Source organism: Leopardus geoffroyi, chromosome X (genome assembly GCF_018350155.1).
Source record: "Leopardus geoffroyi isolate Oge1 chromosome X, O.geoffroyi_Oge1_pat1.0, whole genome shotgun sequence".
Lineage (NCBI taxonomy): Eukaryota > Metazoa > Chordata > Mammalia > Carnivora > Felidae > Leopardus > Leopardus geoffroyi.
Window position 1 is genome coordinate 58,081,483 of NC_059343.1, and position 14,458 is coordinate 58,095,940.

The 14,458-nt window shown below is 44.9% G+C and overlaps 1 protein-coding gene across 2 annotated transcripts; it reads right to left on the minus strand.

Annotated features, from left to right (window-relative positions):
• Nucleotides 1–6,846: 6,846 nt before the first annotated feature.
• SLC7A3 (solute carrier family 7 member 3) lies at nucleotides 6,847–12,306 on the minus strand. 2 transcript variants are annotated; one of them, XM_045471831.1, is made up of 12 exons: nucleotides 12,062–12,306; nucleotides 10,681–11,080; nucleotides 10,127–10,285; nucleotides 9,766–9,943; nucleotides 9,449–9,561; nucleotides 9,100–9,322; nucleotides 8,785–8,924; nucleotides 8,582–8,684; nucleotides 8,177–8,337; nucleotides 7,823–7,989; nucleotides 7,365–7,473; nucleotides 6,847–7,227 (listed from the first exon to the last, which is right to left on the minus strand). In XM_045471831.1, the coding sequence occupies exons 2-12, from the start codon at nucleotides 11,048–11,050 to the stop codon at nucleotides 7,097–7,099; spliced, it is 1,854 nt and encodes a 617-aa protein (XP_045327787.1). In that variant the 5' UTR covers nucleotides 11,051–11,080; nucleotides 12,062–12,306; the 3' UTR covers nucleotides 6,847–7,096. The 2 variants fall into 2 exon arrangements, with proteins under 2 accessions (XP_045327787.1, XP_045327788.1); XM_045471832.1 differs by lacking the exons at nucleotides 9,449–9,561; nucleotides 9,766–9,943 and having other exon boundaries at nucleotides 12,062–12,304.
• Nucleotides 12,307–14,458: the final 2,152 nt, after the last annotated feature.

The window sequence follows — 14,458 nt, forward strand, 5'->3', positions numbered from 1 at the left end:
AATATCTGGAACAGTATTTACCAAAAGGTTAACAATATTTATCTTTTGAGTGGTGGAATCTGGGAGAATCTTTACTTTCTTTATATTTATAGTTTTCAATTTCCTACAATGAACATATATTTTTATCATTGGGGAAAAAAAGAGAAGCTATTTTAACTTTTTTAAAAAATAATCTTTTGAGTCATTTTTAAAAATGTTTTTAAGTAATCTCTATGCCCAAGTGTTCGAGTGGGGCTCGAACTCATGACCCTGAAATCAAGAGTCGCATGTTCTACCAATTGAGCCAGCAAGGTGCCCGGAGAAGCTATTTTTATTTTAAAAAATCCACAGGAAGATGAGGGAGTTTTTATCTGACGGGCATGTGTTTTCTCAATAAAATATGAAACAAAGTCAATAGCAGAGAGTAGGAGGGAGAGATTTGAAGAATGTGAATAAGGTAAGAAACAGTTGTTTCAGAGTTCTGGGGAATCAGTAAGAAAAAAAAGGTTCCCCAGTAGTCTTGAGGACCTAATGAAGGTTGATGATCATTAAGCTGCCCAATATATGATTATCTCCAAAATCCTGGACTGCACAGGTGTGTTATTTGGATTCCTCTGGGGAGCAGGGTGTAAGTATGCCAGAGTATCGCCTAAGGAGGTGAAGATATTTGCAAGACTCATAATGATAATAAATTCAGGAATTTAAGTGGGTAAGGGAGCAAGTGAAGACTGGAGGAAACCGATAAAAAGAGACAATGTATGTGGGAGAGGAGAATGAATTAAGGAATTCATGAGGTCAAAGAATTATTATAGTGGGGTTACTTCTGATGTTTGAATTAGTGATTTCAGAGGTGTACATTCCGACAAGATCTAGAGTATAACTGTGTGACTGGGTAACTGAGGTGTAATTCATTGAAGCAAATCACAGAACCACTCTTTCCTTCACATGTTAGAACATGCATCCACACACTTCTTGTCCTTCAATTGCAAGCCCTGAAATGAATGGCCATCAAGAGTCTGACTGGAATCGATCTTTCCTGCCTTATTTTTCCACTTTATCCCTAAGCAAAATCCTAGGCTGTAGGCAAACTGAATTATGAACTTTCCCAGTTTCTTCTCTTTGTGCACAAGTTTCCCTCTTCCTGAAACACTCTCCCCACGATTTCTGAAATTATATATTTTACCTATCCTTTGTGCCCCAATGAGCCTCAACCTCCATGAAGATTTCCCAGAACTCTCTGATGTGAACTCTCATGCATACCTCTCTTAGGATACTCACTATTTCCTGCTCTGTCTTTATACATATTTGGGCCATTAGACCACGCCTAAAGCAATTTTTTACTCATCTTCAAGCATAACATCCTACAGAGATTATTCATTGACGGCTTAAGTATTTCTCTTTTTACAATGTTTATTTTTGAGAGTGAGAGAAGGAGAGAGAGACACACACACACACACAGAGTGTGAGCAGGAGAGGGGCAGAGAGAGAGGGAGACACGGAATCTGAAGCGGACTCCAGGCTCTGAGCTGTCAGCACAGAGCCTGATGTGGGGCTCAAACCCACAAACCACGGGATCATGACCTGAGCCGAAGTCGGATGCTTAACAGACTGAGCCACCCAGGCGCCCCCGACAGCCTAAGTATTTCTAAAGTGTGGTTATGATAGTCCGTCCCCCTTAATCCACAGGGGATATCTTCCAAGACCCCCAGTAAATGCCTCCCAGATAGTCTTGAACATTATATATACTGTTTTTTCCTATACATACACACCTATGATAAAGTTTAATTTATAAATTAGGCACAATAAGAGATAAACAATAAATATTAATAAAATAGAATAATTATAACAATATAAGTTATGTGAATGTGGTCTCTTTCACAATATCTTGTACTGTACCCACCCTTCTTCTTGTGATGATGTGAGATGATAAAATGCCTCCATGATAAGATGAAGTGAGGTAAATGACATGGGCATTGTGATGCAGCATTAGGATACTATTGACCTTCTGACTATACATCAAGAAGACCATTTGCTTCCAGACCAGCGATAACTAAAACCATGGAAAGCTAAATGGCAGATAAGGATTATTTTGTATGGAGCCAAACATTTTTTAATAGTTGGATATTTATTTGGACATCCTTATATGTATTAGGAAAATACCTTGCTTTCCATGTATGATAGTGGTAAAATGTTTTCCTTTTAAAATCAGTGTATTGGGGTGCCCGGCTAGCTCAGTTAGAAGAACATGCGACTCTTGGTCTTGGGGTCATGAGTTCAAGCCCCACGTTTGGTGAAGAGATTACTTAAATAAATAAAATGTTTAGGGGCCAGGGTGACTCAGTCGGTTAAGCGTCTGACTTTGGCTCAGGTCATGATGTCATGGTTCGTGGGTTTAAGCCCCGCAGTGGGCTCTGTGCTGATGGCTCAGAGCCTGGAGCCTGCTTCAGATTGTCTCCCTCTCTCACTCGCACGCATGCTGTCTCTCAAGAATAAACATTAAAATTTTTTTTTTTGCCATTTGCAACTACATGGTTGGAACTAGAGAGTATTATGCTAAGTGAAATTACTCAGTCATATAAAGACAAATATATGACTTCCCTCATATGAGGACTTTAAGATACAAAACAGATGAACATAAGGGAAGGGAAGCAAACAATATAAAAACAGGGAGGGGGACAAAACATAAGAGACTCTTAAATATAGAGAACAAAGGGTTGCTGGAGGGGTTGTGGGAGGGGGGATGGGCTAAATGGGTAAGGGGCACTAAGGAATCTACTCCTGAAATCATTGTTGTACTGTATGCTAACTAACTTGGATGTAAATTTTTTAAAAAATTAAATAAAAAAAATTTTTTAAGAAAACTTTTTAAAAATACATATAGAAAATAAATGTATTTAAGCTTTAAAAAGTGAGGGTTTTTTAACATTACAAGATTACACAAATAGAGAAAAAATTCATGAAAGTCTAAGGTTTGGGAAACATTGCACTGAATGAAAAAAGACTAGAACACCAAATCAGAGTAGTCCCTCCTTCACAAATGATTTACTTAAAAACTTTTTTGATGTTTATTTATTTTTGAGAGAGATAGAGTGTGAGCAGCGGAGAGGCAGAGAGAGAGGGAGACGCAGAATCCGAAGCAGGCTCCAGGCTGAGTTAGTTGTCAGCACAGAGCCCGACGTGGGGCTGGAACTCAGGGACCATGAGATCATGACCTGAGCTGAAGTCAGACACTTAACCCACTGAGCCACCCAGAACCCCACAAATGATTTATTTAAACAGTAGTTACAAAGTGTATTCACTTTCCCTGTTGACAATCTTCTTTTAAGCATATAAATACAAAAACTGCCCATCCTAGAAATTCCCTTCAGATGTTGGCCTGAAATGCTGTAGCCACTTCCTCACCCTCCATTTACTCAACCCACTCCAATGTGGCCTCCACTCCCCACCATCTGACCAAAACTACTCTTGAAAGTTTCAGTGAACTACTAACTGACAAAACCAATGAACCCTTTTCTGTCCTTATTTAACTTGACTCCCTAAGGCAGCATTTGGCATTGTTGACTGTTCCTGCAAAGTGCTTTCCTCCCTCCTTCCACCATCACTGTCTTGTATCTTCAGTCATTCTTTCTCTTTTGTGCTGAGTCTTCCTCCTCTATCCCTTAAATGTTAGAATTCCCCCAATCTTTTACTGTTATGATCATAAAAGGAATGAAAAAAAGTATTGTTTGTATCTGGGTTAAAAAGAAAAAAACAACTGAAAGTACAGAAGAAAACCCAGAGGTTAAGTTTGCTATATATTTTCCCAGAAAATAAATAATGTATAAATACATCCTCTTTTGCACTTTCACACAAATGTTCTGCACCTTGGGGGTTTTGTTCCTACTCAATAGTATATCTTGGAGATCTTTCCATATCGCCTCTTGGCACATATAATTCTCATTTTTTTTTTTTACTGGCTCTATAAATATTTCAATGAATTAATGCATTGTAACTTAACTAGTTCCTTGCTGATGCACACTAGGTAGCTTCCAAGTTTTATTGTATTATAATGTCACAATACATATCCTTATATATATGTAAAATTTTTTAAATTCCTGTAAGTGGAGGGGTGCCTGGGTGGCTCAGTCAGTTAAGCTTCCCACTTTGGCTCAGGTCATGACCTCATGTTCATGGGTTCCAGCCCCGCATCAGGCTCCAGGCTGACAGCTCAGAGCCCGGAGCCTATTTCAGAATCTGTGTCTCCCTCTCTCTGCCCCTCCCCCGCTTGCACTCTGTCTCTTTCTCTCAAAAAACAAAACATTAAAAAAATTAAAAAATAAATAAGCCCCTATAAGTGGAGCCATCAGATCCAAGAGAATGTTTTTAATTGTTATATTAGCAAATTACTCTCCAAAAAAGTTATAAAAATGTACGTCCCCATGATGCAGGAGACTGCCTATTCTCCCTCACTTTTGCCAACACCTAGTCATTGAAATTTGTTTTGCTGTGGGGCACCTGGCTGGCCCATTCAGTACATCACAGACTCTCAGACTCTCAATCTTGGGGTTGTGGGTTTGAGCCCCATGTTGGGTATAGATTACTTAAAAATAAAATCTTAAAAAAAGTTTGTTTTGGGGCGCCTGGGTGGCTCAGTCGGTTGAGCGGCCGGCTTCGGCTCAGGTCATGATCTCGCGGTCCGTGAGTTCGAGCCCTGCATCGGGCTCTGTGCTGACAGCTCAGAGCCTGGAGCCTGTTTCAGATTCTGTGTCTCCCTCTCCCTGACCCTCTTCCGTTCATGCTCTGTCTCTCTCTGTCTCAAAAATAAAATAAACGTTAAAAAAAAAAAAAGTTTGTTTTGCTGGTCTGTAAGGTAAGAACCGAGATCTCATTGTTGTTTTGATTTGCATTTCTTTAATGTGTAAGACTGAGTATCTTAATATTTGTTTTTTCTGAAAACTATTTACATCTTTTATTCATTCATCAGGTGATTCATCTTATTGATTTGTAAGAGCTCTTTATATATAAAGAAAATTATACAATTTATGCTACAAAAAAATTTTTTTAAGTAATCTCTACGCACAATGTGGGTCTCAAACTTACAACCCCAAGATCAAGAGCCACATGCTCTACCAACTGAGCCATCCAGGTGCCCCCAAAATTTTCTTCACATACATGTATGTCCTGAGTTGATGCCCCCTCAATTTGTAACTCTAGTCCAGACTTCTAACCTAGCTTCAAGTTCCAATTATTGATTACATTATCTTCACCCGTAGGAAGCTAAATTTACATACACTTATAAATGAGCATATCGAACTGAATTCATCTTTCCCCCAATATGCTCTTCCTCTTTTGCTATCTCAGCTAATAATTTGATCATTCGATCAGAAACTCCACCCAGAAACCTAAGCCATCTGCTTCTTTCTTACCTCCTACATCCAACTGACCGAGAACCCCCAAATGATCACAATTGTCCTCCTAACTAATTACTACTAGCAATGTCACACAATGGTTAAAGAGCATAGACTGCAGAGTCAGGCAGAACTGGGTTCTGTATCCTGGCACTGACCATTCCAAGTTATGTGATCTAGAGCATATTTTTTACCCAAAGCCTGTCCCCGTCATCTGTAGAAATGAATTTTCGTAACTTCTATATCATAGAATTATTGCAAGGACTAAATGAGATTGTATGCACAAGGGCTGGCATATCATTAATACTCAACAAATGGTAACTATTAGCTCACTGCTCTAGCTTCCCCCAGCCTCTTCCAAGCCATCCTCCTTGCTGCTGCCAGACTAACAAATCCAACCATCTTCCTTACTTAGAATCCTTCAGTAACCTGTCCCCTTCCCCTCCACACACACACCACTTATAAAGAGAGTACCTAAATTCCTTGGTCGGATAGACAAAAGCCATTCATATGGTCTCTGCTGTATTTCACAACCCCCTATACGCTACCCTCCAGCCACACTGAACTACGTGTCATACCTCCAAATACAATCTGCTCTTTCACCATGCACATGGCTTTGTGCACACTATTCACTGACAAGTGAACCCTTCCCTCAGTCCACTTCAGAAATACCTATTCAAGACTTGGGTCAAGAACGTCCTTTGTGCTTCTGTAGCACTCAGCACTTACCCTGCCCTGGTCCAGGTCACATTGTTTCATGTTCACCTGCTTGTCTCCTCCTCTGGATTTTGAGTTCCTTGAGGGCAGGGACTGTTTTATTCACGTTTATACCCCTAGGACACAGCATGGGGCCTAGCATTTTAATAAGAGCTCCACGTATGTTTGTTGAAGAAATGGACAAATGAATAGTTCATGGTGTGAGCAAAGCTCTGACCTCTGTTCCCTTACTACTTCTATAGCAATCACTATCTATACATACATAGATAGTATGTATGTATACTATCCTTTACCAGTCCTTTACCAGTTACCCCCCTATTGTCCACCCCTCCTCCCAGCAGTGCCAAATACCCCAGCCAAAATTTCTGTTGCCCAGGAAATCACAAGAGTCTGGGTCTGGTCCAACTAGAAGGGGTGGAACCAAAGACAATGGTCTCAGTGTAGGTCCCAACCAATGCCAGTGTTGAGATCAGAGTCCACCCCCAAATCCCAAAGACAAGTGTTGCTGTCCTACTTATTTAGAATATAACCTTTAGTACAGCAAGAGGGAAACCTATCTCAAGATCGTTCCTTCAAGTGTGACTAGACTTGACAAGTGGTCACACCACCCTCCTCAAAACCTGAGCCAACAAGAAACACACACAGGCACAAGATACTTTTGTGGTGACTGGAGTGCACAGAGGACACTCATCTGAAGCTCTCCACATGGAAAGTCAGGCTCCACATCATCTCTAGCAAGCAAAGAACAAGACATAGTTTCTTCTTCTAGTTTCCTTTAATAATAACTTTGTAAAAGCCAGTAAGCAACTACAGACACAATTGAGAAGTAGACCAGTATAAAAAAAAAAAAAAAAGGAATGAGGCACAGCAAAGACACATCTTTCACTCCACGATAAATACAGAGCTCTAGTGTTCCCCCACCAACATCCCATGGGAGGCCTAGCTTCCCATGTGCTCAAGAGTACTCTCCATTATTGTGCAGGGGGACCAGACAGCATTCAGGTATGACGATGTCAAATCGAAGGTGTACAGGCACTGCTGAGATCAAGGTCTAAAGTTTTGGCTCTAGACTTGAGTGGAGGTTGGTCACTCTTAACCTCTTCCAGGCTGTGGTGGATCCCATAGCCGAAGTAGATAGCAAACCCTAGTGGGGAAAGGTAGCTGTGAGGTAGGGAAATAGTGACCTGTAAAGGCTTAATAGGTCTCCCTACTTGAGACCAAGAGGGAAAAGCATTGGGATAGGATACCCAAGAGGACTACCCTTCCCAAGTGGATACCTACCAATCAGCATCCAGACCCCAAATCGGGCCCAGGTGCCAGCTGTCATCTGCATCATAAGGTAAACATTCACAAAGATGCTCATTAGTGGGAGAAGAGGCAAAGCAGGTACCTGGGAACAAAGCAAAATCTCCTTTGTAGATACCATGCAGTGACCTAGAAAGAGATCCCTAACCTACTGGGGCCAGGAAAGGGAGGGTCCAACTCCTACTCATATTGTGTATTTCAATGCCCACTCACTGAATGTACATCATATAGGACTCCAAGAATACAACGTTTGGGGAAATAGAACTGAAAAGGAACTATGGAGGGTGAGAGAAGAAGTCATTGGCCTAGGTATCTCCTGTATCTTTCCTTTCTTGTCCAATGAAAGAACACTTACAAACTCCGTTAGATCACAAGGCATCTGGAGCCTAGTCTTCTGACATGGGTTGGTAGGTGGAAAGAAAGAGGTCATTTACCTTAAAGTGAAGGGGAGTGGAGCTCTGTGGCTGTCTCCAAATGACCCCAGTGATCCCAGTAATGAGCATCAGGAGCAGCACAACCACTGCAGTCCACACTGGGTCTCCAGAAAGCAGTGGAACGGGCCACTTGGTCAGCACCAGGCAAAGAAGAGTCAGCAGCAGAGCTTCAAGGGTCAAGTTGAGAAACATCAAAACCAACTCTTGAGACCAACACGTTAAGACATTAGGCCACCCCGTTCCAAGGAGGGTCACCATTCTCTCTAGGCTGACCTCGGCCACCAAATGCCACACCCTCTCTCCCCCCATCATGCTGACCTCAAAGCCACCCCAGAGAAAATTTCTATCGCTCACCAACCAATGAGGAGCAAACATAGACAACTTGGCCAGAGAGTGGAGTGGGATTGGAGTTGAGTGGACAAAATAGTCCCTGTAGGGTCAGCTTCTCGGCTTCAGCTGTCTTCTCCTCCTGCAGCTCCACCTGATCCTCCTCATTCTTCACCTCAGACTGATACCTGAGGCAAGAGTAAGAAGGCAGTATTAGGAACAACCCTTAACCACTTGAGCATCTTCTCGCAGGCAGCTGAAGCTCCCACATAAGCCAGAAGGGTGGAAGCTCCTTTTGGCGGGGAGGAATATCCATATGCCTCCAGGAGACTCAGGATAACGAAGGCACAGGAAGGAGGAGGGAGAACACATCCCCATCACTCCTCATCCAAGAACAAAAACCCAAATCCTAGCTCACAGAGGGAGTCTCACCTGAGGATGAGGACACAAACAGCCACCAGGGAGTAAGCAAGCAGGGTCCCAATTGACATAAGGTCCACAAGATCAGCGAGCTCAAAGAGGAATGCCATGAATGCTGCAATTGATGGGCAGAAAGCAAGATGTGAGGGAAGCGAAGAGCAAAGTTGAGGGCATCGGTCAAAGAACGAGGGGAAGGACAGAGACAACCATTTTACCTGCAACAATGCCAGAGACCACAGTGGCCACGATGGGGGTGTGTGTGCCGCTGTGGATCCTGGCGAGGACACGGAACAGGAGGCCATCCTCTGCCATCGCATAGATCACCCGAGGCATGGGGAACATAGAGCCCAAGAGGCTGGAGGGAGGAATGCCCAGAGTGGTGTGAGGTGACTGCAATCTCTATCCCCTGAGCCTGTGAGATTAAGGAGTCTCCCCCTTCTCCTCACAGCCCTTTTAAGGGTTCTTCTCAGGTACCGAATGCTCAAGCCTAAGACTCTGACCGCAGAGGAGAGCAAACGTTTACCACTGACCTGGTAGAAAGAGCACAGAGGGATCCAATAGCCACAACATAGCGGGCAGGGGCCCATCCAGTGTGGAGAAAGGCCTCCGGCAAGGGGCTCTCAGGTTGAAGCTGGTAGTAAGGCATCATAAGCGTAAGTGCCGAAGAGACACCAAAATATGCCAAAAAGCAGACCAACAGTGAAATCACAATGCCCACGGGGATGGAACGTTGGGGATTCTTAGCTTCTTCGCCTGCAGGAAGGGGCACAAGTTTCTGAATCAGCTAAGCAGGTTCACTCCTCTGCCACCCCCAATCTGCATGCAAACTGAGCATTCGCTGTGTCCAAGCCCCAGACAGAACCAGCATGACTGTGTTACCAGTGGTAGCAATACAGTCGAAACCAACAAATGCATAGAAACAGGTAGCTGCTCCATGGAGAATCCCCTCGAGGCCGAAAGGCACAAATCCTCCAGAGCCCAGAGGGCCCAGGCTAAAGTGGAAGAAAAGGGTGGAAAAGGTAAAAGGTGTGTTCAGCCAACTCTGTGCCTTTTCCCTAATGGCAAACTACTCAGCCAGGTGCTCAAGACCTAAGCTCCCATTCCTCCCCAACCCAATCCTGAATGCCTTAGCGCAGACGCCCCCGGCTCCCCATCATGCTCCCAGCTCCGAATCTCCGGAGAGTGAATCTCCTAACCTATAAGTGTCATTGAGTCGAGCCACGGTCAGTTTGTAGTCCTCTTCTGTGAGTTTCCAATTGTGCAAGTCCCCCTTAATGAAGCCAGAGATGATGACAAAACCAAGAACCAAAAGGTTCACCACTGTGAACACTTTGGTAACCAGGGCTGACTCACTGGCCCCCAGAGCCAGCAATCCTGTGGGAAAGAGGCAATCAGGACTCATGAAGTCCTCAGTCCAAGATTTGTTTCCCCGCCTCAGTGCACACCTTTCCTGCCCAGCGTCTCTGCTTTCTCACCATTATCACCTCCATCAAGCCCTTCTCAGGCTTGGTCCCACCTAGCCCTGCCTCCCACCATTAACCCTGTCTTTTCCCTCACCGGTGAGCAACAACACAAGGCCCAGAGCAAAGAAGTCTGGATATTCTGCGAGGACATAGGGAACATGCAGTGAGATGCTCCCTTGCAGGGTACGAGAGATGTGGTTCCCAATCAGGTTGTCGAAAGCCGAGCTCCAGGCCCGGGCCACACTGGCTGTACCTGGTAGAGCAGACGGAGAAACAGGGGGTCAAGTTTCCTCCCTCCCCCAAACCAGTCACACAAATAATCCCTACTGTTTTCATCTATTCTTACTTTTTTTTAAGTAGGCTCTACGCCCACCGTGGGGCTTGAACTCACAACCCCTAGATCAAGAGTCACATGCTCCAACGACTGAGCCAGCCAGGCACCCTTAATCTTACTTTTTAAAAACCCAAACCAGTTAATTAAGGAAACCAGAGCAGAGATAAGTAGAAGGAACAATTTCTCCACCACACCTTCAACCCTCCCAGCCCCATAACAAACACATTTAAGGGTATTGGAGTCCTGTGAATGTTGAAGACTACATCACTTCACCACTTCCTGATTCGAAGCCCCTCCCTGCCCCACCATCTCACCGATGACATAGGAGAGGATGAGGTTCCAGCCAGTGGTGAAGGCCCAGAGTTCACCCACGGTGACATAGCTGTACAGATACGCAGAACCAGAACGGGGAACTCGGGCACCAAACTCCGCATAGCACAGTCCAGCCAACACAGAAGATAGAGCGGCCACCAAAAAGCAGATCACAATGGATGGTCCAGCTTTATCTTTGGCCACCTCGCCAGCCAAGACATACACGCCTGCACCCAACGTGCTGCCCACACCCAGGGCCACCAAATCCAGAGTGCTCAGGCATCTAGCAAGGCGAGTGTCTGCCATGCCAGGCTCCAGGGTACGTCTGCGTACCAGCTTTTGACCAAATCTGCGAAGTGCGTGCCACAGCATTCTAGCTGGAATTGAAGAGGATTCTAGGATCTGGTGAGAAACAAGACAAAAGCCCTTCAATAGGGCTCATTATCCCTAAGCTATAAGAGCGCATTACAATACACACTCCACCAAGCTCAGGAGCGATGGGGGGGGGATGGGGAAGATATTCAAGTCTCTTCCTCTAACCTCAGTTTCTTCCTTTAACAAGTAGGAAAAATAATACCTCACAGGTTTGTAGGAGTAATTTGCAGAAAAAGCAGGTGAAAGATCCCTATGATACAGTGGCCTGGCACCTCATGGGTGTTCAGTCAGTATCCGTCTCTTTCTCTGACGGAGAAACTAGGGTTTAACCTAGACCCCAACCCAGAAACCATGGAACCTGTTCTGTGTCCATTTTCTGGCCTGTGGCTGTTTGGGAATTAAACAAACTCATCCCAGGAGCAGCCAGCAACTCTGGGCAGAACGCCCTTCTCACATCCACTCTCCACGTTCCTTTTCAGTGCTTATCCCAAGGGCTACTTAATAGGTGAGGTTCCCAGATTGCCCGGAGGGAGGAGAGGACCGACCTCCACTACTGATCAAAAGTGAGCACCGACTCAATTCCATCCCTACTCACCCTGCCCATACCGTGTAAACCGTGCTACTGTCGCCCAGGGGAGTAAGCAAATGTTCCCCCACTTCCTCCCGCCTTGCTAGGCTGACCAGCAAGAATCAACAGTGGGGCGGGGCTTCGACATCTAAAGATTTGGAGATGCACCCAGAGGGGCCCCAGAGCAGCCTGAAATTGCTCGCACTAGAGACGGTCCCACCCTATGCCCCCTAACTCAGTTCCCAGATTCTTATGTCCCCGTTAGAAACGGTCTGGGGCTGAGGCGGAGACTGGAACCTTGGTTCTTGGGGCCGGGGTCTCGCCAGCAACAGGTCACGGCCGCGTTGATGTAACTGCATGCTCTGGATGCCAGAGAATCCTAGGTATGCCCAGACCCTCGCCATCCCCTTCCGACACACTTGTCGGCCCCCAAGGCTTACCGGAGAGCTGTTGCAAGCCCAGGGAGAGGAGAGTCTCAAATCGGGTTGGGTGAGGCTGAGTTAAACCGAGTTGGGCTGGGGCTAGCGACTTCAGGTGCTCAGGCTTCAAAGCTGCTGCTTGGGGTCGTTGCGCGCCCAGCGCCCCCTTATATACATCGGGAGGCGGAGCCGGTAACGTCATGGAATCCCACCCCTAATCCTCCCTACACCACCTCTCTGTCTCTCTTTCTCTCTCTCCCTCTCTCATTCATTCACTCCTTGGCTTTGCAAAAAGGACTGCGTGCGGCCTGAGACTGCTTCCCACTTGCAACAGCAGCCCGGCGTGGCAAGGAGCGAGACAGGGGTCGGGGGTGGGGGGGCGGGGGGGTGGAGGGTAGCCTTTTCCCATTCTCCGCGCTTATAGTCAGAGCAGGACAGTGAGACTGGCCTGGCCGGAGACTCCATGGGATTTTCTACCTTTATGCCTTAATGGTCAGAATCTGTGATTGGCGGGAGTGGGGGAGGGGGAGAAGCGGAGGAGGAAACAGCACAGGAAGTCTCCAACTCCCACTCCCTCAGTCTTCCTTGCCTTGTTTTCTACACGAGGTTTCCTCACCTCTAAAATCTTTCCCAAGGACTATACCAGATTATGGACAGCCATCTGACTCTGATCTCTCAGCTCTCACCCTCAGCTGTGGGTATTTCTATTGCAGTCAGCAAGAGAATGGAAGATGATTTCAACCACCACAGATAATTAATCCCATTTAGATTTTCAGGCCCCAGTCTCTCCATGGTGTATTTCTGGCTGCCTATAAATGTTAAACTATTAAATATGAAATTGTAACAATATTGAATTATTGGAGGAAAGGGTGTGTTTAATCCCATTTTCCTGATGAGTAAGCTGAGGCTCAGAGGCATGACTCATCTGATATCACACCATAATTATTTGTTGACCATCTTACTGATAAACCTGGCCTATTAGACTTCAATGCCTGCCTCCTATAGGTACCATACTTAATTTGAATGCACGAGAAAGGTGGCAGCGGGCGCTTGGGTGGCTCACTACCTGCCCAACTCTTGGTTTCCGCTGAGGTCATCATCTCACAGTTGGTGAGTTCCAGATGCTGATCATTCATCGGGCTGCCAGCTCACCAGACAGAGCCTGCTTGGGATTCTGTCTCCCTCCAACCCTCTCTGCCCCTACCCCATGCACATGTGTGCTATAAATAAACAAATAAATAAATAAATAAATAAATAATAAATCAAATAAACTTTTAAAAAATGCACAAGCGGCGCCTGGGTGGTTCAGTCCGTTACACATCCAACTCTTGATTTCCGCTCAGGTCATGATCTCACCGTTTGTGAGTTGGAGCCCCACATTAGGCTCTGTGCTGACAGTGAAGAGCCTGCTAGGGATTCTCTCTGCCCCCGCCTCTCTAAATAAATAAATAAATAAATAAATAAATAAATAAATAAAGCTTTTAAAAAATGCCCAAGAAGAGGAGGTGTGACAGCCAGCAAAACCAAACAGGGAGAAGCACCAGCATTGGGACAGGCCTTTTTTTTTTTTTCTTTAATTTACATCCAAATTAGTTAGCATATAGTGCAACCATGATTTCAGGAGTAGATTCAGGAGTAGATTAGTGCCCCTTACCCATTTATCCCATCCCCACTCCCACAACCCCTCCAGTAACCCTCAGTTTGTTCTCCATATTTATGAGTCTCTTCTGTTTTGTCCCCCTCCCTGTTTTTATATTATTTTTATTTCCCTTGCCTTATGTTCATCTGTTTTGTCTCTTAAAGTCCTCATATGAGTGAAGTCATATGGTTTTTGTCTTTCTCTGACTAATTTCACTTAGCATAATACCCTCTAGTTCCATCCACGTAGTTGCAAATGGCAAGATTTCATTCTTTTTGATTGCCGAGTAATACTCCATTGTATATATATACACCACATTTTCTTTATCCATTCATCCATGGATGGACATTTGGGCTTTTTCCACATTGGGCTTTTATCAACTTTGGCTATTGTTGATAGTGCTGCTATAAACATGGGGGTGCATGTGTCCCTTCGAAACAGCACACCTGTATCCCTTAGATAAATGCCTAGTAGTGCCATTGCTGGGTCATAGGGTAGTTCTATTTTTAGTTTTTTGAGGGGGACAGGCCTTTTTAAGCTAGGAGTTTCTGGGAAACAGAAGAGCTGAAGAATCAAAGAATGATCAAATTTGGTGTCAGACCCATAATCCCATCCAACTTAGTCAGTTCTTACTAATAATGGAGCAACAAGGGTTGTGAAGGTGTGGTTCTCCTCCATCAAGACATCTCAGGTATTAAAAATGGACCCAAATAACCCTGCTCCCTTTTACATCATCCATTATGAATATGTCACCCATGAATCTGACTAAAATCTAAATC